This window comes from Trachurus trachurus (assembly GCF_905171665.1).
Source record: "Trachurus trachurus genome assembly, chromosome: 9".
Taxonomy (NCBI): Eukaryota; Metazoa; Chordata; class Actinopteri; order Carangiformes; family Carangidae; genus Trachurus; species Trachurus trachurus.
This window is the reverse complement of record NC_139895.1, coordinates 33,259,813-33,285,568: the sequence shown is the minus strand read 5'-3', so window position 1 is coordinate 33,285,568 and position 25,756 is coordinate 33,259,813. Positions and strand designations below refer to the sequence as shown.

At 41.9% G+C, this 25,756-nt stretch overlaps 1 protein-coding gene across 1 annotated transcript in view; it reads right to left on the bottom strand.

Annotated features, from left to right (window-relative positions):
- unc5db (unc-5 netrin receptor Db) overlaps window positions 1-25,756 on the bottom strand; it is a gene marked incomplete at its 3' end in the record, with an annotated part of 317,959 nt that overhangs the window by 44,019 nt on the left and 248,184 nt on the right. Inside the window, exons 10-11 of the mRNA XM_083979098.1 lie at window positions 24,156-24,518; window positions 13,790-13,874 (exon numbers count right to left, since the gene is read on the bottom strand). Coding sequence (XP_083835224.1) covers window positions 13,790-13,874; window positions 24,156-24,518 — 448 coding nt within the window. The remainder of the gene's footprint in view (window positions 1-13,789; window positions 13,875-24,155; window positions 24,519-25,756) is intronic.

Sequence of the window (25,756 nt, the reverse complement as noted above, 5' to 3'; positions counted from 1 at the left end):
ATCGATTAGTATGTAGTATGGAGTATGGAAGTATGCAGTATGGCAGTATGTAGTATGGAGTATGTGGTTTCGAACACAGCCGCGTCTCGTGCCGTGTAAAAAAAAAAAAAAAAAAAAAAAAGTGTCACGTCACGACTTCCTGTATCTGGCCCTTCAAAATAAAAGCCCAATAGCCTTTCATATACAGTTCAGTCATTGATGTTGGCTTAATTTTGACAAGACACGGCTCCAAATGTTTTTTGTTTTTTTTCCTGCGACCAATCGACCAATGAAATTTTGGTCGGCTAATGATTTTTTGGTCGACCAGTGCTTGGTCGACTATTTGGGGGCAGCCCTACTGACAATTAAAGGTAACCTACTCCTAAAACTATAGGGATTATGGCAATGGGCCAATTTGCCAAAATGCTGAACTATCCCTTTAACCTGGCTCTCTAGGATGGTACATCATCAGCTCACTGTTATCTGAAGCACGGTAACACAACTAACACAGCCCCATGCCAGAAACTCATTTCTGTGAACTTGGTCTTCACTCTGTTGGTTGCTCTAATACCTTGGTCCAGAGTGAATATCTCAACAACTATGGGATGATATGTGTCAAAGTGTCAAGTTGATGTAGCCCCGCCCCCTGCCCTGCCCCATCAACTAGACATGATTGGTTCCTTTGGCTTGTGGTGTAAGAAATATCTATCTGTCTTCGTCAGGCTCTCATTGTTTGACTGCAGTTCAACATGGAAGTCAGTTATGAACTGTTTATGTCACTCTTTTATTGTTTTGTGTGGGATCATCCATATGTTCCCCGGGTCCTATGTTCCACACTTTGTATGGGACCGGGGAACATAGAAAAAATAGGTCCTATGTTCCCCACTTTTCCCAAAAAGGGTCCTATGTTCCCCGCTTTTTCCCAAAAGGACCCGGGGAACATGCAATTTTTGGTCCCATACCTGGAAGTGGAGTTGTGACTTTGCAGATTTTTGCCTATTTTTGAGTGAGAAGTGGAATTGTCCCATTGGTTGGGTTTAGACAATGAAGAAAGGAGTTGGTTAAGTTTAGTAGAAAGACTAGAGGCTAGACAGGCCAGATAGAGAGTCCAGATAAGTAGAGAGAGTCCATCAACCAGCAACAGCGGGGAACATAGGACCCTTTTTGAGAAAAACGGGAAACATAGGGCCCTTTTTGGGAAAAACAGGGAACATAGGGCCCATCGGGGAACATAGGTACGCTCCCGTTTTGTATTATATGTATAAAAAAACATATTGATGTCGACAAGGTTAAAAACTTGATGTGAGTATGACTTTTACTCTTCGTCTTCATCTCTGCTCCATCAGCTCAGCTGTACTGGAGGTCTGCTCATTTTGCTTTCCTCATGGGCGTCTATTTAATTATGCTGCCTTATTCCCAGAGCCAGAACCCATAACTACAAAAATAAGACACACATTTCAATAGACCAGAATTAACCTTCAATGCACCATACATTCTAATTTGCAGGAACACCACCGTCCACATTCTCAGTGCTAATAAAAGCCAACAACGTGTAATACCACGCCCGGTTCCACCGCTCCCTCCAACCCCCTGGAGTTGTGAGTTTGCTGGTTGTAGACTTTTTCTATAGAAAAATGAAAAAAAAAAGTAGAGTCATGTGGCCGTGTAGCTCACTGGGGTAGAGCATCGCATCGGCGCCGCAGCGGTTAGAGGTTTGTTTCCCACTGAGAGCAGCCGTGCAACAATCCTGTCTTTTCACCGCGCTGCCGCCGCTCTGGGATGGAAGTGTTGCTTTAAATGGCACATGATTTACCACACAACAACTGTTTATTTGCAGTGCAATGATTCATGCAGGCTTAATTATCCTAACGGCCTCGAAAACAATACTTCAACTTAAATATATTTATCTCTGACGCCCGCCCACGACTCCCGGGCACTTGTACACAAAGCCTGTGAAACCGCAGCTCATCGGAACGAGAGCTTCTGTTTCTCGGCACACCTTGGTGGTGAACGCTCTCTAACGCACCGCGGGCTATTTTCCCAATCACTGCCATCTGACCTTGAGAGTGGGCGGGTCTGCCTCGTCGTCTCTCAGGCCACAATCACAACGCACAGTGATCTCATCCTCTCTTAGCTCGCTGTCGGTTTTTTTCTGTTATGTCAACACAGTCCCTGCTCTCGACTGGTCCCCAGGAGAGCTCTCGATCCCTCCGCCAACAGCCTGATCGCCGAGCCTGAGCCTGATCACACATTTAATGCGAAGTGTAGGCAAGGAGCAGATTACCTTGCTCCTTTAAGTAGCCTCCAGCTCGGCCGTGAGAGTCCGGCGGCCAACCTGAGAGAAGCAACAGAGCCTGGCCGTCTCTCCTCTCTATTCCACTTGTCATCAGGATGAAGGGCTGTACGGCAGCTTCTTAAGCCCCTTGATGAGGTGCATTATTTAAAGTGAGCGATGACTCACCGCTCAGGGACCCGGGAAGCCACGCAATGTGGCAGATTGGGTCGGGAAGAGGAGAGACGGCGGGCTTAATAAATGCACGCATTAGCATGCTCCATTAGCTTCACCTTTATTTGCTTGTAGTCTCCCACCTGTTTGTCCCACTCGGCTTTTATCCATTTTTAAGTCGACGCAGACAACCTTTTACGTGGCTGCTGCGCCGATACATTAATCAAACGGGCGTCTAGAGGTGAGACCCGGTGCAACATCCAGCAAAGACGTGCTCTTTCAGCTCTCCCACTGTCATCCACATAACATCTCTCTTCTTCTGCCGTCTCCTTTTAGCCGCTTCTTCGTCTTTACTGCGAAGCCTCAGTCAAAACAACTTTAGCGATCAATCACTAACACATTACCTGGCTGAGAGAGCAGCTCCAGAAAGCATTTACAAATCTAATCCCCCGTCTGTGTAAAAACATACCGAGGTACAGTGTCTTGATTTATAATATCACCTCAGTGGTGGTTATTTCTCGTCCTAACCTTGGAGAGCTACAACGGACTTTATTGGGGAAATGAGTGCAACCAGACCAGAGTCATACAATCTTAGTCAAGCCGGTTGCCAGGAAATCATTCTTTGATCAGCATATGAACTACATTGGAGGGAGGAGGGGTTCACCATTATTAGACAATTAAAGGAATAGTTCACCAAAAAGTGAAATTCAGACCTAGGAGGGGGGTACGTAGTCCAACGAAAACTTTATATGAGAGTAATAGGGCCTGACACAAAACAGTCCATAAAACTACACAATCCAAATGTCCTGAAGGGATATAGTCCAGAGTTTACTCGAAACAACGTCATTTAGGACATTTTTACAGCCTAAACAGTCCTGTATTGAATTCACGTGTGTGAACGTCAGAGCGCAATACAGGGCTGTTTAGGCTGTAAAAATATCCTAAATGATGTTGTTTCGAGTAAACTCTGGACTATATCCCTTCAGGACACTTGGATTGCAGTGGACGAGCAGTGTGGAGGAAGATTACAAGGTTTTTGTGTAGTTTTATAGACGTTCTTGTGTCAGGCGCTATTGACTCTCATATAAAGTTTTCGTTGGACTACGAACCCCCCTCCCGGGTCTCCAGATGCACTTTGAGGAATAAAAAAACTACTCTACTATTCATCAGCATGAGGGTGAATTAATTTAATTTTTTGGTTAGCTATTCCTTTAAACACCATTTTCATAATACTGATAGTTGTATTTGTGGAGAACTCACCCACAACTACTGAGGCTGCAAACATCCTCAACAAACTGGATCGATTTAAATGCCCTGACGACGTTCAGGTTAAATGTTTTTAAAGTTACAACATAGAAAATGAATAAACAATAGGGAGTGTGAAGCGCACAGAACAGTATAAGATAGATACTACATGTTATGATTGATGTAATAATCTCATTCAACACATAGACGTCACCGGCCTAAATGTAACAACAGGTGCAAATCTGCCCTCTATCTAAATGCACCACTGCCTTATAATATCACACGGTCATGAAATACAACTGAATTAACCTGAGACAACGACAACAGACCATTCTCAAAAACCACTGTTTGCTTCTGCCACAAACATAAACGCACACACACATAATCTGAATTTACTGTGAATGGAGCTCTCTGTTGTTACATTAACTTCTGTTTTTAGTAGTGCTCCTGGAAAACAGCATTATTTTTCTGTTTTATTGTCTTTATTTATACTACCTTTACTGGATCCCTACAGAAAATAAAAAATGATGTATACAGAACTGTATCTGGCAGCCAATGGGCACTACAGGGTTGTTGACCCGCCCATAGCAATAGGCCTGACTGATCTCATCATTGTTCATCTCTGTAGCTCATGTTCAGTAGACAGTTTTTCCTGAGTCATATTCAATGTGTTATTGCTACTGCTACCTCATGGATTATACAACTATGATTACAGAGACTTGTGGTATAAGGCTTTTTTCCATTGTGACTTGTAACAGAATCATCAGTGTAAACGCATTGCAGCGTGTACCCACTCAGCTTGTCATTGCAAGTTATCAGGCTCATTGTTATTGGTACAGAGTTCATCAAAGGAACCTGAACACCCAGAAGTCAATTGCTCAGCCTCCAGTGTCTGTTCTACTTGTTTGGGTAAAGTCAATAAAGGACAGAGATGTGTGTGTATGGATGTTAGCTGAATCGTGGGTCTATTTCAGCAGAAAATGGAAAAGATGATGACCATGCTGAAAATCAATGTCTTGTTTACTCCTTATCACTTCAAAGACAAATAGTAGATTTTCAAGTTTGTATAGGCCTGGCTGACATTTGCTTTAAAAATAAAGCCATAAAACCTTTAAACATATTATCACTGCTTTTATTCTGAAGATATTATTGAGTTGTGATGCTTTAAAAGGCTTCAGTGTTACTTGATGTTGGGCAGCTGGTCTGTGTGTCTACACTTTCTTTAATGAGAGATAGAGCTATAACTTGAATATTCTTGGTCCCTTGGTGAAAGCTTTCCTATAAAAAAATAATTTGAATGAACATACAAAAAGCATGTTTCAATTTGGGTTTAAATGTCCATGTTTTGGTTGTGACTTTTAATTTGCATGTCTGAGGTGAATCTATATGTTTTTGGTCACTGCCTGTTTTTTTCTCCAATGTTGTCATCAGGACACGATCCTCACTAGTACTTAAGAAGTACTAAAATCTTTCCGGGAGAAAACACATATATTTTACATTCACAGCACAGACCTCTAACATGCCACATTATACTATTCCCTCTGGTAAAATAAGATGCTGAAGGGATGACTGTGCACATGACATATGGTATAATCCAAAATACAGGTGTATGCATCTACGTATTACACCATGAATGCTCCAGTGATAATGGTTAGTGGGTAACAGGCCAAACCTAAAACTATAGAATAGCAATGTCATATTCACTAAATGTATTGCTCTGTTTCTGTTTTTAACAGTGGAAGTGACCTTTAGTGTGGCAATGTTTACTGTTTTATACCGGCACATATATTATTGAGGATGGTGCTTTTATTTTGAAGGAGTGGGAGGATAAAAGTGTCAAAGTTTCAGCAGGGAAAATGTTACACTTTTTTTTCTTTTTTTTTTACATTCAAACAGAGTGACATCGTGAATAGTGTGTGTTTTTAACTCACACAAAGTGAGTTACATAAAGCTGTTTTCTGAGTTTGATGAGCATGCGTAAGATGTGTTAGCCCAGCGTGTCACAACTCTTGTTCTTGACAAGCAATCAACATGAACTTGACATTAAGCTGCAGTAAAATATGAAAGACTAGTGAAGGGTGTTGATATTTGTTTGTTTTTCTCTTTGTAACTCTTCAACACATCTGTGAACAGTGATACTACAATGGCTGGGGTCAGTGTAAACACACTAATGAATAAATAACTGTTAAGGTACTGGCAAAAAAAAGGAATTTTAACATTTAAAGCCTACCTAATGGAATACACTAAATTATGAGCAGTATTTGCATCATGTAGCTGGTTAGAAGTAAGTGGAATATTTGTGTTAATATAGGCTAAGTCTTAAATAGCTATCTTCCGACGGCAATCGAGTGTTTGGTCCGAAACACGGGTCTGTCAGTCACTCTGCTCTGCTGTAAGCCGAGGAGAAAACTTTCCTTGTATCCTACAACCTTTATCCAATGAGGAGAGAGAACGGCATAAAGGGGCGGTCCTCTCTGTGTGTGCAGCCAAGGGCTGCGCGTGAATGTGGTGACGTAGGGACGAGGGCGGGGACTGCTAACTCCATCGGCTGACAAGAAGTTAGCCAAAACCACCGGATCGCTTACTTCTGCTTTAATACAAACTACTTTCATTGTGCTAGTGCCATTTATGGGAAATCATAGCCTATTTTCTCACCTTTTTGTTTACAACTACTTCCGGGTAGAAAACCAGCACCTAATTTGAATGACAACAATAGTAACGAATGAGAGTTTAGCTATAGCCTATATTTTTCATGCAACTATCACTGTTTAGACAAATCTGAAATGATTTAAGAAACATTACTATTTCTGTTCGCACGAGCAAAACAGTTTTGTGTTGCTTGTATCATGGTATTTATTCAGTTTTGGGGAATCACGATGTCTAGAAAGCATCAGTGGCTCAGCTGACAGGGACAGCTGATGGTGGTAGCTAAGACATCAGGACATGTTAAAACCCTCCCGTTGTCAGACCCAACATGAAACTACTCCAATTAGCTCAATCATGTTGTAGCCTACCTAAGATATCCGCTGGAAAAAAAGAAAACAAAAAAAAGAAAAAAAAATTCATGGACCGTTTTTTGAGTCTCTAAGCTATTAAAGTTAAACAGGTAGGCTAACGGTTAGCCCTGCCAATTTACGACAACCATGATCAATTACAAAAACATGCACACAGAAATAGCAATGAGTGTCCAATCATCAGATTAGTCTAAACGGTGATATAGTGATGTGAAAAATGAGATATAACTCTCGTCCGTCACTGTTTTCTACCTGGAAGTATGAATAGACAACAAGGCGATTTGTTCTATACTACAGTAGTTACCAAATCCAATCCAATCCATAGTTACCACAGTGACTATAGTTGTAGTTTGATACATAACAGTTATTTAGCCAGAAACATGTCACAGTTCAGCCTGAAACAATGCACCTTGTAAGGCTCAGTATATACCAGGCAGGAGAGGATGTCATTGTTTCATCAGACTGTACTGTAGATAGAGGAATTAATTCTCCGGCCTCTGGGGCAGTCAGACACTTCAGAACAAGATAGATGTCAGTTTGTAGTTTGACGGCACTTGAGCGTGATGTCACCTTGGCAAGGACATGGAGCTGTGCGCTGCGGACTGAAACCTGGACTGAGCGTTGCATCCATCCAGGGATCTGTGTGTGCTGTGAGATCTATGGACCATGAGACCTGCGGCTTAGAGCGGGGTGGGGGGTGGGGGGGTGGGGGAGCTGCCACGGCCTCGCCATCCAGAAAAAAACAGATCAGCCGGTGTAGCCAGCGTGGACTGCCTGACTGGACGGGCCAGGCATCCAAGCAGGAAGCCATGTCACACCTAATGCACCGGTGCACTTCTGCTGACAACCATGTATATTAGATTATCATTTTAGCCCCAACACTCTATAAAACCGATCCTGCATATAGCGCTGTGGGTTTTCTTCTTCACATGTATGAAGTCAAACGCAGCCAGGACTGTCTCAACAACAAGAAATGATGTTCAACCGGGGCTTCCATCCTGGAGCACACATATGGAAACCAGCTCCATCATTAAAAGCTCTTTTCCTACCAGGAAAAAGCTCTTCCTGCCACAATAGGTTGAGGGATTTATCTTACAATACAAAGCAGTCATAAAACCTCAGCAGCAGAGGGAATACGTCTGACCTAAGCAAAACTGTGCCTTCAAAAGATTTAGATGAGCCTTTGAAAAGCTTCAATAACACATCTTTAAAAAAAAAGAAAGAAATAATAAAAAAAGAAGCTTTAATGGAAGTCTGTCAGTGTGTGGAGAAGTAGGTTGGACAGGGATTGCGGCTGGACACTGCAGTGGGCAATAAGGGATAAAATTGTCTGTATGTCCTCTGGCCTGCGAGGATGTAGACAGTGATTGACAGCTGGTGAGATGACAAGCACAACAGACCACAGGCACAAATGTGGGTGTCTACAGTAAACAGCAACTGTTTGGAAGAATAATAATAGAAAAAAAAAAAAACACTTGAAAAGCTCGGCTGTGGCCGGAACTAAATAGCGTCAGGGAGGAGCCTGCAATATATTACTGTGTTTCAAAGGTGTTATGTACCAGTGGGAAATAGCAGACACTTTCTGCTCACAGGGAGGAATATATAACAGGAGATGAAGGCAGCTCCACACCTTTATAAAGATGTCATGGAATCCACATGCAGTATACATTTCAACAATACTGCACAGTGAGAATCTGCTACTTGTGATTCACTGAACTTTACCTACTGCAGCTTATTGTTGAAAAACAAAGAAGAGCTGCTCTGCCTCCTTTGTGTCAGCAGCATGTATCATAGTTCCTTTAAAAGGAAAATGACTTGCTTTGAAAAAGAAAGCGACCTCAAATAAAAGAAATAACACAATAGGTGTCACTCTTTCTGTTGCTGATTGCATCTTATTATTACCAGTGCCCTGACAAGGCGAGGTAACCCTCACTCTTATTGTGACTAATATCAGAATTATTTTAGTTTTTCATTTACCTTACCTTTGTTTTACTTTTACTTATTCGGTTTTTATAATTTATCTTTATGCATTAATCATATTTACCTCCTTATCTTACACTATGTGTGTATGTGCATAAAGGTATGTATATGCATGTGTGTGTATGTTTATGTATGGAGAAATGTGTGTTTTACTAACTATTTTTATTTTTGAATTTTACCTATTATATAATTAAAGGGATATTTCAATATTTTGACAAATTGGCCCATTGCCATAATCCCTATAGGAGCAAGTTCATTATCTTTAATTGTCGGAGCAGAGCCGCCAGCTGCTCAGAGCTACGCTATGGAGGCTGCAGGAATTTCTTGGTTTCCCTCATTATCTCATAAAATACACAATACAACAACTCCAAAACGCTCTGGTGGACAAGTTGTGACCTGCACATTCACCACGCTATGAGATAATAACTGAACGTTACGAGACAGAGTTGTCACAACTTGTCCACAAGAGCATTTTGGAGTTGTTGTATTGTGTATTTTATGAGTTTAATGAGGGAAACTAAGAAAACTAAGGAAACTAAGACATTCCTCTGTAGCATAGCTCTGAGCAGCTTGCGGCTCTGCTTCGCCGTTCTAAAAACAGCTTGCACCGACAATTAAAGGTAACAAATCTACTCCTAAAACTATAGGGATTATGGCAATAGGCCAATTTGCCAAAATGTTGAACTATCCCTTTAACCAATTTATTTATTTATACTCTTAGTATTTCATTCCAATTTTCCCCATTATTTTCCACTTTTATTTATCTCTTTTTAAAAATGTATTATTATTATTATAACTAATATTTTAGTTTGATATTTAATTAATTAATTATTTATTTGAATTGTAACTTATAACATTATATGGCCTGTCACTCATTTATTATATAAAGCTGTTCCGTAAAATGACTAAAATGTTGAAATAAAAAATGTGTGTGTTTTGCGGGGTGTCTTTGCTTTTGTGTGACTCTGCTGCAGCTGAGAACTGCAAAAAATACACAGTGACACTTCAGAGGAAACTGGAAACCCTCGTGGCTATCTGTGAGGAAGAATGTGCAAAAAAAAACAAAAAAACCCACCCCCTGGAGAGAGAGAGGTTCAGTCCATCCGAGGGTCATTACCTAGCTGTGATCAGAATACATAATGTGCGTAGCGCCGAGATGAAAGGCCTCGGGAGACGTCTGCGCCTTCCATTCCGCTGTGCATGTCCATCAGTGCACCGCGCTCCATTCATCACCGCATTCATCATCGTTTAAACAAGCTTCCCGGGTCGTGACTCTCTCCCAGAGCACCGCTGTTGTTGACACCGAGTGGAGTACATAACTACATATTGACTCTCAGCAGAGTGGTGAGGATGAAAAAAAAGAGATTGGAGGATTGGAGGTTTGACTTTTGCTTCCCTAAGAGTCAGTCGGCTAAATGAGGGACTCTATTGCAGAGCCGGCCCCCCCCCCCCCCCCCCCCCCCCCCCCCATCCACACCACCACCCCCCTGGGTTTGCACGGCGTGAACTTGAGTTTTTTCTGCAGCAGCTGGGACATCAAAGCCCAGACTACCACCTGTGAGGAGCTTCTGGAAATGAACACCCATATCGTGACACCTAGAGGACTCCTATGGAGAGAGGGAGATGGGCTGCAGCGCTGGCTGGGCCCATCTGTCACGCAGCCAGCCGGTAAACACAGAGATGTGGGGATGGCCACGGGGAGGGTCACACTCTCCTACCCTCTGTACGTCTACCCACATTACAGCCCAGTGCATTTATCTCTGTGTTTGTTTATTTGAAGGAGAAACCCTGATGATGACCACACAGAAACTAACCATGTTGTATTAAATGGATGAATCCAAGTCAGAGTCTGGAGCACACAAATCACTTAATTGTGTTTTAATAGGTGCAGAGGACTAACGTTTCATCAGAGTCAAACAATTTTGGTGCGGTTCGAACCATTTAAATACCCTCCTCATTGTAGAGGTTAAACCGTGATTGGTTGTTGAGAGTGGGATGTCACATTGAAAAAAACACACACTACAAAAAACACGAGAGGCTGAGTTCCTCATTCAGTCCAAGTCACTCCCTTCCTGAGGGGTGGGGACATTATCAATAAGCTCCTCAGGAGGGAGGCATTTTGGATACATACCCTCAACACGGTTGAACCTCTTGGACTGAATGAGGAACTCGGCCTCTCCTGATTTTTGTACAGTATGTGTGTTTTTTGCAATGTGTGATTTTGTTATTAAATGTCGATTTATCTAGCCTACATTCATTGGCTTTGTATTAGTCCTGTCAAAAATATTGTGTTATTAACGCGTTAACGCAAATCAATTTTAACGGCGTTAATTTTTTTATCGCAAGATTAACGCTGGCGACACACATAGGTGCGAAGCGCAGAGAAGCGGAGCCAGTTTCATTTCAGCGCCCATGTTAATGTGTCGTTCACACCAGACGTGCCGCGGCGCGCACCTCCGCGGCCGGCTCGCGCCCAGCAGCGATCGTTTCGGCGTCTGGTCTGTTTTGTGCGTGAGCCGCGAGCGATCGAGTCAATCCTGGCAGGATGTCAAACAAAGAAACACGAGAGAATCCCGTCAATTTTCAAGATAAAACGCCGCGATTGGCGAATACGAGAGGCCACTGTATGTGTGTTTGTAGCTTATTTGTGTTTATTTATCTAAACAGAGAGCGAGAGAGATGAACACACAAACACACACTATTGATAGATTTTGTTTCAAATGTGAATGACTGCTCAAAGTGAGAACGTTAGTGTGAAATATAAAACTACACATTGTTGTTTTCAATAAAATACATTTGCAGAAATCAAGCCTATCCACTTTTCCATGTTGATAATAGATAAGTATGTGCAATTAATTTGTGATTAAGGGCCGGACATACTGTCACAGTATTGGTTCACTGGGTGCTTACATGCCACTCTCAACAACCAATCACAGTTTAAACTCTACAATGAGGAGGGTATTTAAATGGTTCGAACCACACCAATATTGTTTGACTCTGATGAAGACGATTTGTGTGCTCCAGACTCTGACTTGGATTCATCCATTTAATTATACGTTGCTGGTTCTCTCTGTGATCACCGACCTCCACCTGAGGAGGAGCTGAAGCGCCAGAGACTCTTCATGGCGATATTTTACGTTTTTACCAATATTTTTATTGCTGTACTACCGTTAATGATTATACTAGTGCTGGGCAATTAACTGATAAAGTGTCCAACATTTAAAGCCTCTAACCAACTTAATCTTCCTCATTAATTTGGTTAATACTTCCCCCAATGCTACGTTAATCAACTCCCCCTAGAAAGCTACAGATGAAACAAGAGAGCACACACTGAGCCTCAGGTTCCATCCTCACTGATGTAAGTTTTAAAAAGCATCACTGCTGCAGAATTAACACAACACTCGCCTCTGATTGGCTCTTATCAGTCACAATTATCACACAGTGGCGAGAGCAACATTGTTAGAGACCGAAGGTAACAACCCCAGTTTGATGCATCGCATGTCGCCCAGGCTGAACTACTAGTGATGATAACAACAATAATAATTCAAATGTAATTTAGCTGCCTACATGTAACAGCTTCCTGACTTGATTGATTTTGTCAATCATCAATTTAACAAGTCCTAAGATAATAAATCATCCTCATCCTTTAATGACTTAACATAATTGATAATTACAAATGCCCATCAAAAGTGACATTTAATTTAGTGAATTTAAAGTGAAGTGTTTAAATTACTTATTTGACTTACTGACAGGGAGCTCATCTATGTAATAATACTCTGTCTGTGCAGTCACAGGAGGATCATATGAGAGGAGACAGCTCCGAGATGGTTGTTTTTGGAAGTATCAGTGTGTCTGAGAATCCAACGCTCCTGCAGCTCTAGCTCATCGATGCCCGGCCTGTCCCTATGACCTGCTCTGACGGCCATGATAGCCATCTGATTTTTTATATAGTGCAATTCAAGACATTTTATCAGCAAGACAATCAGTCAGTAGCCTGGCTCCGCCCACGGACATTTGACGGACATTTAGCACGCACTTTGTTTTGCTCTGCTCATTGCAATGGGGAAAGGTCGTTGTTTGCTTCATTGCGTTCCGACACATCATCATACGTCAATACCAAATGTTAACGATTGGGTAAAAGCAGATCCAACAGATTTAAACGGGGACATATTATGGAAATATCACTTTTTGAATGCTATTTAACATATATTTGGGTGTTTATCTTGCCTTCTGGCCCCGAAAATGTGAGAATTGACAAAACAATCTGTAATGTGCCACCTTGGAACTGCACTGAAACAATGACAGTCTGAAAACAACCTGAGCATTTGTCAGAACAGAGAGAGAGTTAGCATTAGCACAGTCACAAACAGTCTGTGAGCAGCTGCCTGTAAGCAGGCAGGTGGTGGTGGGAGGGGCTCGAGATTTCTCAATGATGCTTAGCTACAGACCTTACACCCTGTCTTTTTTTATGTGTTAAAACCAATAAACCAAATATTAATAACAGCAGAGAAAAACAGAAGGATTTGAAGCTAATTACAGGATTTGTAGTTTTCATTTAAACCTGTCAATCAATCAAGGCTGTGCACTTTTACATCATAGGTGAAAACTGTCATTTGCAATAAGCAGCTAATCATACTGGAACTAAAGGGCTCCATGAACAGAGTTAAAGAAAATGAATGAAAGAGAATACATTTAAATTACAGGTTGTAAAGACACTGCTACTAAATCCTCTATTTTATCTCTAAAGCCTGAAAATCCTTTTTTATTTCATATTTAGAGGAAAGACAGAGTGAAGTGGGGATGATAAGAAAAACAGAGGCTCAACACAGACAACAAAAAAACATGCCTTTGACATCAGTGTGCTTAAATCTAATGCTGTGGTAATTAAACCTCCAATGATAGAGCGTATTAAACTTGTAACCTCCTAATCTGCTTTAGAGGAACTTCTGAGACGACCAAGTATCGCTGCCATGGAAGCAAAGGAGGACGCTGGGTAATTAGAGAGGAGCAGGACGGTGAGGACAGAGGATGAGGACACAGAGGACGTGGGTGTTGAGACGGAGGGAGACTGACAGACAGACAGACAGATGTTGGGAGATGATATTTGGGTAAACTCTGGCCTCACCTTGCCTCTCCCTGATTGATCACCATGTACATCTCCCAGGACATATTTTCAGCCACAGCTCCGTGAGGCACCAGCAGGCTGACCCCTGGAAAATACACACACACATACACACATGTGTCAACAGCAGCCTGACAACACACAGGCAAAAATAAATAAAGAGCTTGCAGCTTGTTGTACACGCCGGGGTTATGGGAGTATATACGTGAGCTTCATTTTAGTTGAATGAGCCGAGGGATATCAGAGAATAAAGTCAGCCCTAGAGTCTGAATAAAATATCACAATACGCCTGTAAATAGAAACACAATTAATGTTAATGACATTATAATTATCTTAGCACAGGCAAACAATGATGGTGTATCAGGAGTAAACGATGTGGAGGGTGTAGTTGAAATATTTAAACAGCATAAGCAACACATGAGGTGAGATCAGGTAAGTACATCACTCTGCTGTGGTACAACACAGTCCCGTCATTTGTTTTCGAGGCAAATGCAGAAACTGCTTGCCAAAAAACTGCACGTGACAGGAACATACATCAGCTGTTTTGCATGAATTTTCCTCGAAAACAACTCTCTCACAATGTTCCGTTATTATCTCATAGCGTGGTGAATGTGCAGGTCACAACTTGTCTGCCAGAGCGTTTTGGAGTTGTTGGATTGTGTATTTCATGAGTTTGATGAGGGAAAAAACCAAGAAATCCCATGAGCCTCCGTAGTGTAGCTCTGAGCAGCTCACGGCTCTGCTCCATCGTTCTAAAAATAGCTTGCACCGACAATTAAAGGTAACAAACCCACTCCTAAGACTATAGGAATTATGGCAATGGGCCAATTTGCCAAAATGTTGAACTATCCCTTTAAGAGACATTTCCACATGAACCCTCTGCTCTATCTCAACATTTGTGTCCAGTTTGCTTTCTTTCTCTTCTTTTTTTGACCATTTTAGCTGTGTCAATGCAGATGGCAGAGGCTTCAACAGGGGGTCCACAGATGTACTGCGCGGGGGGTCTCAAAATTTTTGTTTGATTAGATAATTTTTTTTTTTTTTTAATTTCCACATTTATGTTTAAAATGCAAATCAAAACAACCATTGATTATCATGCAATTGACAGACATATTGCTGATATTGGCATTGGTATCAGTTAAGGTCTATTGATATGGCAGTGGCACGGCCCCCCTACTCAACACAATTTTATACAATATACATATAGTTGGGGGGGGGGGGGGCTTTATCTAAGTATATCAATAATATACTGTACTGTATACTTTACTTTCCTCCATATACCTGATATGTTGATTGTGTATTTTGAATGTACTTCTTTGTCTCGGCTATTGTAAATGAGGTTGCTACCTGAATATATTTCACGAGTCTAAATAAAGGCTATATTTTAATAACTTTTTTTTTCCATCAATTCCTTGTTATTTCGAGTATTGACTCATATAATTGAGGTAAAATGTCTTTTATTCTAAACTTAACACTTTTATGTGGTGTTTTCTACAGGCAGGTTCCAATGAGGTGATTGTTGAGGATGTGACTGTGGCATTGTGGGCCAGAATCACCATGGGTGCAGAGGAAAGACACACAGCTCCAGTGTGATGTCCTACACAGCTGTTGTCTATGTTTTAGGATATATTTGTGGGTAATGTTGTTGGGCTAAAGCCTCTTTACGTGGACCCTTTAGACTTGAGACTTTAAAACAATGGAGAGATCTATATTTTTTGTTTCGAAAGTGTCTGTTGTTATCCAGAGAGAGAGAGAGAGAGAGAGAGTACAAAAGAGAATCAATCTTCAGAAGAGGAGCCATTATTTGTTGGACCAGTGGCCAACAAACTTTCAGGACTGAACAATCAGACCAGATAGAATCTGAAAAAAACAAACAACCAAATCCTTCCAAGTCTAGTTTCACCTGACGGGCCTGGATAGGAAGGAACGGCTACGGGAAATAGATGAATGACTCAACATGGGATTTGAATTCTGCTGCAAACACACTGTCTGTCTGAATCAGCCACTTTGAACTAGAAGAGATAAAACAATCTCTGTTTTTTTATTTTTCCAGATCTCACAGCCAGCAACGTTGACTAAACTTGTGATTATGCAACATCCTTCAAGAAGTAAGTGGAGGGTTTCTTCCCTTTTTTTTCCTTTTTCTATTTTGACTCATCGCTATTCATCAGCACTGCCTGACACTATTTACCATGTGTGTGAATGGAAAAGGCATTCACAGTGAAGTGCAGGGAGCATATAAAAGGCCTGAATGACAAATAAAAGGTTGAAGGGAGTGGAAGATGACAGATAAAGACGTGTTTGGAAGCAGAACGGAGAGGGAATATTTTGTAACACCATGTGTAACACCACGGCCAGTCTTTGAAATATGCATTTTGAACCAGTGTGTTTCTATTAAACAAACATGTTGTGTCACATGTTAGTGGAGACTGCTCTACTGGCACCAGTCAGTGTTAAAGCCCTAGCTGCAAATCTGCACATAAATGGGAAATTTTGACAACAGACATACTGTAACTGTGTCATTAGATGGAGAGCAGTTTACATGGTAAAAGAAGAACAGACAGGTACAGATCCATTCTTCCCAGAATGCACTGGCTGCCTCCTTGAGGTCTGATCAACATGTTGAATACATGTCTGTTCTTGTACAACATTTATTGAAAATACTGTTGACCCTGCATTGTTTAAGTCCATGTCTTTTTTGTGTCTGTCTTTGGTGCGCTGCTGTGTTTCCTGGCATGTTACAGTACTGCCGCCAACTGTTAAAGGGACATTGTGTAACTTCTCCTGTTATCAATTCACTAAAATCGATTATTTCGTTCAAAAGTATGTTTTTCATTAATCAGTTATCACATCAACAAAGTGAAGTGTTCCTTTCAGCTCTGAATGAGCCGTTCATATCATTCATATCTCCATGGAGCGGGTAAGCTCGGTGCTGGCTGCCATGTGGTGTCGCCATGTTTTTACGTTCAGTGGCAGCGTGACGGTAGGAAACCACGGAAACTCAGCGGAGACACCGGAGCTGTCGGCTCAGGTCGAGGTGGCGTCTGTGAAAAGTCACCGCGGTAACGCAGTGAGGAGGAATGGAGCGTTACACTGATGCTGCATTCACCTGCAGTCTGGCAGACGGCCGTCGGTAACAAACCAGATGTCATTTTAGTCACAGAAGTCAAGAGAAAGCCGGTAAAACGTGGGTAAGGTAAAGAGTACGACATCGCCATGACAACATATTGTCACGTGTATTGTGTTGCCTCGTGCTGACGGACCACTTGTTTACATAGAAGCTTGTTTATACTGTTACGTGGAGCAGCTGTCGTCCGTCTGCCGTCTGCCCAATTTCATGTGAATGCAGCATGAAAAATACGATTGAGTTGCTTGCGATATACAACCGCAATGCTAGATGGGAGTAATTCCTACACAATGCACCTTTAATCAGTGGAATAGTGTAAAAGCAGGAATATGCTCCACATCAGCTATACGGATGTATTTTGTGTACGTATTGTACAGTATATGAGGGATGTACGGACACAAGCACAGAATAAAAACTAGAAAAAAAAAATAAAAAAAACAACAACAATAGTCCACAATGCTACTGATGGTCCAACAACTTAACAGTTCACCTTAAAGGTCCAGTGTGTAAAATCGGGGGGAAAACCGTGACATCTGGCATTCAGATTCTAGATTTCCAGATTGGACACCCCTCCTGTCGACAAAGTGACGGTGGCCTCCATTCGCAGACATTCGCAAACCAACTGTTAAAGGCCCAGTATGTAACTTATTTGGCATTTTATTAGCAAAAATTAAATATTGCTTTCATACGTATTTCACTGAAGTGGAATCACACCCGCATACAAATGAAAGCTTTCTCGTACCTTAGAATGAGTTGTTACAAGTCGTTACAAATACATAAGTGAGCGACGCACCGAACCGAGGCGGCCATGTTGCATCGCCATTTTTTACGTTCAGTGGCAGCGTGACCGTAGGTAACCACGGAAACTCAGCGGAGCTGTCGGCTCGGGGAGAAAGTTTTCCAGGTAGCGCCTGTTAAAACTGTCACCACTGTGTAGTGTGAGGAAGGACGGAGGCACTGATGTTGCATTCAGGTGCAGTCAGGCAGACGGCCGTCGGCAAACCAACCGGATGTCATTTTACTCCACGAGAGAAAGACGGTAAAACGTGGGTCAGGTAAACAATATGACATCACCATGACAACATATTGTCACGCCTGTATTATTTTGCCTCGTGCTGGCGGACCACTTGTTTACATAGACGCTTGTTTATCCTGTTACATGCAGTGTCTGTTGCAGACTTCCACTTGTGCCTTCAGTCAAATTTCGCAGCAACAAGTTACAGTGTACCAGTTATGCAGATCAGAGGAGACAAACGTACACAAACATAGATGTGCATCACCTGTAACAACGGCACTGATGCGAAGGAAAAAAAAAAGAACGGCGCTGTGCTCTCCAGCTGCAGCTCCACAGAGGAGCTGTCAGAGTAGCTCTGCTGTTCCTCTCTCTTAAGCCTGTCGTTTGGCTGCACTTTGTATGAAAACTGGAAGATGAACATCTCACTGCCATCTGAGCAAAGATCAGCTGAGCCAGAGCACAGTGTGGATGTGGCTGCTCAGCTGTAGCTAGTCACAGACACTCAATAGAGCATTTGAATCTTATCAGTTAACACACTCGTTACAAAACGTGCTCCCTGGCTGGCTGGATTTTCCGTTGGGGCTGCCGTACCAACATGGTAACACGCACAAGGTGGCAATGCTCTCTAAAGCAAGACCCTTGCTATGTATATATAAAATAATAGTTATAAGGCTACGAAAACCAAACCGATTTTATATAGCAATATACAGTACAGTACACATATGGGTAGTATTCAGATTTTCCCCATAAACCTTGTCAATTATTACACACTGGACCTTTAAAAAAATATTTGACAACACATACAGTAGATATGGACTGAAAAAACAAAAGTAAATACACAAACACAATGATGTTAACTAAAAGGTTACTGTTTAAATGCTATTAATTTTCTGATATTATTTAATATCAGAAAATTGACAGCATACATTTGACCATTCTGGGCAACATTTCTCAGCCTTTACAAGAAACACTGTACTCTAAAGGGATTTGTACAAAGCTGGAGAGAATGTTATATACAGTATATGCTGCATACTATTCATGCTGCATGAATAGTAAATTTTGCATTAGTGGAATCAATAAAATGAATGGTGAATCTTGTATCTTTTTTTAACAAGATGTGCTTGATAAATAAGAAAGTAGAGTGTGAGTTGTCAACTTCATCAGAGCTTCTCTTGTACTGGATGTGATTTGCAACATTTAGTTTTTTTTCCCCAGAATGCACCACATTTTCTCTTCATATTGGTGTTTCTTAATTTTCTATTGTGCTTCATTTAACTACAGCATTTCTTTTCTTTCTTTCTTTTTTAAAATGTCACGCACGTATGTGTTGTCTAGGTGACTGAACACTTTTCTTCTTGTGCTTGTGTGTTTTCCACTTTTTGTTTGTCACCCAGAAACTATTTCTTCAGCTCTACATAGTTCATTAAAATGTTCCATGTGAGGTTGCTACTGAGTTGTTTTTTTGTTGTTTGTTGTTTTTTTCCCCCCAATCCTGTAAACAGCTCTGTTGATTCCTCTCACCTCCACATACTTTGAGGACGAGCCTAACTATTTATATACTGCACTCTACCAGCAGTGATTATGGTTATATACTGTATTGTTGGTAATCTCTGAGATCCCACTGTTTCAGACAAGTGAATGTAAAAGTCAAGTGAACTGAAGGGAGCGTTGCTATTTCGGTCCTTGGGCACCAAGGTGAGGAGATGGCCTCAGTAATCTGCAGTGAAGTGCTGCGTACAGCTGGCTATTCAGTCTAATGAATAGCCGTCCCTGCAGACGGGGCTGTGTGAGTGCTGCACTTGACAGCGGCGACTCCTCCACTCACACCCTCAGCCTGCAAGACGACGGCTGGAGGCTGATTTGGCCTCACCTCTCCATACATGAGGACCGGCAGAGGAGAGGCGGTGAGGTGCAGCGGTTCACACGGACCGTTGACCTCAAGGCAACTGGAACGGTCCATGCAAACTCCTCCGATCGCTCCGTCCGTGTTGGCGGGGACATGATGACTGCGTGACCCCCTGTTTGCCTGAGAGAGCCCGCCAGGATGCGGAGGAATAACAAATAGCTGCCTACCTTGGAAACGGCACTGATGGATCGGCAGCAGCTTACAGTGTGCGGTGGCTACACAGCTGTGATACATTGTAGTGAGAGGCTGACTTCTTATTGAGGCACAGACCATGACAAACCGAATTACACTATTACCCAGGACTTATTTTTCTTTATCTTTTCTCACTTAAGACCACATTCACCTCTCAGCTTTCAGCTGTAATAAAGGCTCTGCAGTAAAAATACACGCTGCTTAATGCAGCACAGTAGAACTCTGGGCTATTGAAAAAGGCTTTTTAGTCTGGGTTTTGACTGAATATTATTCTTTTTAGATTATTATTGTTTTTTATTGTTTAATCAATTCTTACTTTTTTAAAAAATCTATACAGTATTCATTATTTTTATTTATCTACTATCTATTTATTTTATGCCATTTGCTTTTTCTATCCTCTCATGACCTGAACAGTTATTTATTTCTTTTCACTTATTTATGTAAGTTTTATTATATTTTATTATTATATATTTATTATGTTTATGTATGAAAAGTGCTTTATCAACAACATTTGATTGATTGGGTGGAGGCAGGGGGTTGTTTAGGTATTGCTCAACCCCCAAAAGTCAACTTTTGCTTACATTTTTGCATAACTACATAACTATGTTAAAGGTATAATATGTAGATTACCCCCATCTAGCGGTGCGGTTGCATATCGGAACGTATTCTTGATGTTGCATTCACGTGAAATCGGGCAGACGTCAGACAGACAACAGCTGCATGTAACAGGATAAACAAGCGTCTATGTAAACAAGTGGTCCACCAGCACGAGGCAAAACAATACAGGCCTGACAATATGTTGTCATGGTGATGTCGTATTGTTTACCTGACCCACGTTTTACGTCTTTCTCTCGTTGAGTAAAATGACATCCGGTTGGTTTGCCGACGGCCGTCTGCCTGACTGCACCTGAATGCAACATCAGTGCCTCCGTCCTTCCTCACACTACACAGTGGTGACAGTTTTAACAGGCGCTACCTGGGAAACTTTCTCCCCGAGCCGACAGCTCCGCTGAGTTTCTATGGTTACCTACGGTCACGCTGCCACTGAATGTAAAAAATGGCGATGCAACATGGCCGCCTCGGTTCGGTGCGTCGCCCACTTATGTATTTGTAACGACTTGTAACAACTCATTCTAATGTACGAGAAAGCTTTCATTTGTATGTGATTCGACTTCAGTGAAATACGTATTTATGAAAGCAATATTTGATTTTTGCTAATAAAAAGCCAAATAAGTTACACACTGGGGCTTTAATATATTTACTTGTATTCTTTTTTTTTTTACTTTAGTGTTTTATATGTGTTGTGTATATGGATGTATGTCTCGTTGTAATCAACAATCAGCTATGCACAGAGAGCGACACATCATTCGTATGAATAAGTACAACAGTGGAACATGAGACGATGCTCTGCTCTATCAGATCAAACAAACAGAAACTGACAGCGTTTCACCGTTTCTTCCTCCTCTGCTTCTCCTCGCCCACTTTATGATATTTCATCACAGAAGACAGGTCCTCATGCAGGAGACTGACCCCTGACACAGAGCTGTGTAACCTTTAAATAGTTCCTCTGACTTAGCAGAAAACCGGAGCCTTAGAAGTGATTGTTTGTAGCGAGGTGTTACCGGACAACAGAACCAGTTTACCTCTGTGGCCGACGTGTTCAAACTGTACAAACATAATGATGCAATCCTGGTGCAGTCTCTATCTTAGAAATCACAAACATCCTCTGAGGCTCTGTCTGTTTTTTTTTTTTTTTTTTTCTTACATCGTTTTTCCCAAAGGAACCAAATCCGTACTGTTGGCTGACTCAGATGTCTGCTGAATATACTTTTAAGTAGCATTCTTCATGAAACTGTCTGTAAGCTCTGCTGTGTGATACAGATACACAAGCTGTTGCTTTTGGATTCTGGCAGATACAGAAAAAAAAAGTTTTTGGTTTCTTTTTAATTATTGGATATCTCAACTTTGTAAAAGTGAGTAGGAGGGTAGTTCATCTTCAATCACTTGAGCATCCTCACTAATCCTGATTTAGCTGAAAAACCTCTTCAGACTACTGCCTGAGCTCTTCTTAATGTATTAATTATTACTGTTAATATTTTGAACAAATACTTAAGAATCCTACTTTTCTTAGGAGACATGAAAGTTTCAGAGTCAATCAATGTTAAATGTTGAAAATTATTTAAAAACATTGATATGCTGGTGGAAAAAAAGCAACGCTTGTAAATCCCCAGATGAAGCTGAATGTTTAATCTGTCTGTCAGAAGAACAGATAAAGACAAAAACAGACAGTTCTCATCTTTTATTCTCTCAATCTGAAGCCGTGAGCTCTGGGAGGTACCACGGGGTGCCTCCACAGCTCTTTTATTCCAAGTCCAATCAGCATTTTAAATGTGAAAAAGAAAAAAAAATAAAGAAGAAGCTGCAGATGTTTCTCCTTGAATTCAGTTTGATGCTGTAATCCACTCTCCCACGGCTCTGTGACAGGGCTGTGTCGTACACCTGAGTGTCCTGTTAACTGATTTTGCTTTCTACATCCAACGCTCTTGTTGCTGCTTTTACATTTTAAGGTGTAATTTTCAGTTTGGTGGAAAACCTACAATAAAGTTGTATTTTGCCTTTTGAAAGCCTCTGTGCCACCTTCACTGCAGCGCGTTTATGTGCTGACAAAAGGAACAATTAAAAACAGCAGCGCATCGTTCACACTGACAAGCAGCAGTGAAGAGGAGAGAAATGTAGATGGTGAAGCTGTAGTGCTGGTTGATGATGGCAAAAAGAATCAGAAGTTTGTCCTTTCAGAAAAATACAGTGCTTTTTTTTGTGATGGTTGCAGGCAAAAATCCTTGATTATTTGGAGGGTTTTCCAAAAAAAAAATGCAAAGGAATATGCTGGGTGTTTATGCAATTTTTATGCAATGAAGTTGCGGGAACTTGGGAGCTGGCAAAAATCTATCTATCTATCTATCTATCTATCTATCTATCTATCTATCTATCTATCTATCTATCTATCTATCTATCTATCTATCTATCTATCTATCTATCTATCTATCTATCTATCTAACGCAAAACACATCTCTGTCTCATTCTGTTTTCTCAATCTTTTCATATTTTCATAATTTTACAAGTGGTTGTCCAGTGTCAGTTTCAGACTGTGTTCCAACTTCCAACATGCTGTTGCACCAAGTGAAAAATAATTAGCCTCTCTGTAAGACATAAAGTTCCTTGCGTGATCTTTTGCACTGGTTTCCATTGGTAAATTAGACTGATTTGTCTTATTCAGCACGGGATGTGCTCTAAGCTTTTCCGATTTTGTTTATCTCCTCGCGCAAGGCAGTAACGTTTCACATCACTAGTTTACATCACTTCATAAAGTTCCCGAGGCAACAGAGGCTTGTGTGAATTAAACATGCAACATTTTTCAACTATTTGCACAGATAAACTGTATATATGTAGCCTATGAAATCCTGCAAACCCTGCATATTTCATGCATTTTGCACAGAAATCTGTGATTTAGGTGGCGAAAGTGCGCTATCTTGAAAAAATGCGGTCCCCCGCATAATGCAAGCTTTGGCTGATGAATTATTATGAATTATGCAGTCACATAGTCCAATAGTGTTTTTCTGGACTGAGGGGTTAACTTTTTACAAACAAAACAAGGTAACACTTTATAATAATACACACTATTAAGCATTAGTTGTTAAGCATGGAATACGGAATTCATCATTTTCATAAATTCATGCAAAACTGCTGATGCACGGTCCCGTTGGGGGCAGTTTTTCGGCAAGCAGTCTCTGCATTTGCCTCGAAAACAACTCCGTCTACAGTAGTAACGTTCCGTTATGATCTCATAGCGTGGTGAATGTGCAGGTCACAACTTGTCCACCAGAGCATTTTGGAGTTGTTGGATTGTGTAATCTCTTTAGCCTCCGTAGCTCTGAGCAGCTCGCGGCTCTGCTCCGCCGTTCTAAAAATAGCTTGCACCAATAACAAAACTACTCGTAAGACTGAAGGGATTATGGCAATGGGCCAATTTGCCAAAATGTTTAACTAATGCTTAATAATGTGTACTTATTATAAAGTGTAACCCAAAAACATGTTCAGAGTGTGTGTTTGCTCCTATCTCCTCCCTCACCTGTGTTGGGCACCACCAGGCGTCCTCCGGGATGGCCGAACAGACCCGTGGTCCTCAGCTGCTCCTTGTCGGCGCTGAGGGGCCCGTTGAGGGTCAGCAGGCCCTTCTTGCGTCTGTCCATGGTGCTGCAGTAGTCCCGGCTCAGGTCCCGCGGGAAGGTCTCGGCGGGGGCTTTGGCGTGGAACTCGGCGCGCTCGGCCACACCTAGTGAAACCATAAAGGAGCTCTGAACTTTGACCTTGATGTCTGGCAGCGGGTCAAAGAGCTCTTTGTCTGTGCTGTCCTGGAAGCAGAGGGGGGTACTGTATGTCCGTCCCACTGTTAAGTCGGGCTGCATCGAGGAGTTGAGGAGCAGCGGGTTGCCTACGGAGACGGAGAGATAGCACAACCACAGAATCATCTTAAAAAGTCCCGCTCACATGGGACTCACTCGCATGATGTGAGGGAATTGTTTAATTAATGAATCAAAGCCCAACCTCTGTGTTTCCTGAACAGCACCCACATGGGGAATTGAAATTCACTGGTGTCCCAGATACAGCTAAATAAGGTCAAGATTGTGTTATTTGTCTTGCTTTTTGGTTTATTTCTCGGTTTAGCAAAAGCAAAAGTAGGAATTTTCAGAACTTTAAAAGCTGAAATCGTGTCAAGAGTTTCATCGGTTTCCGTGACAGGAGGAAGATGAAAGAGGAAAAGAAAATGTGCCACTTTTTTTTGCGTGGATTCCATATTAGCGAGGGATTTCCGGCTGCAGCACGATACAGTGCGGTACATCCAACAGAGTTGTTATTTTTGCAAAGAAGTAGAACTGGCAGGTTTGAGATTAAAATCAGATTTAATCTCCAGAATGAATTCATATCCCAGGTAACATTAATCCAGTTCAGATCAGGTTGAGGAGACACGTCTCTGGGCTCCTTCTCCTGCAATTTTCCGCAGCTGACCGGTGCTGCTCCAGCACCAATTAAAACAACATGTCCGGGCAGGCGATCAGTGCATCGGGGTGTAAGGGTGAGTGCAACCTGGACAGAAGGTCCAGGGCTCAGAGCCACAGTCAGTGCGTTAGATTTAATTACCAAGCACACACACAGCTTGATCTCCATAATCCATCTGCTGGAGTCGGCTCCTCTGGACGCCGTCGTCCTCCTGAAGGACGGGGAGGAAAAGGGGGCCAGGAGGGGTCTAGGTGACTTGCTCTGTAAATGAGGGAGAGTCCTTTGGCTTCCAGCGTGGACTCAGCAGCTCGTGGTGGTGGTGGGTTGGGGGGGGGCTTCATCTGTGGCCATTAGAAGCCACGACGCTGCCAAACGGAGCGAGGGGCGCGCTGCATCGATCTGGCAGACTTTAGACGAGCGGCCTGCCCCTGGATGAGCCGCGTGCCAAGATAACGGCGAAGTCACTGAGTCCTTGCTGCCCAGCTGTTGCCTGGCGAGGGGGCGCGAGGCGGGAGGCTAATGTTGGTTTATTTTTAGGGGAATCGTTAATTACTGGAGGCATGATTTGTGATGAGCACTTTGGAGTGGGTTCATTTTGACTTGTTCTTCAAAAAAAAACTAACTTTTCTTGTTGTCCTTTTATCATTCAATTAAACTACAAATCGTATTCCT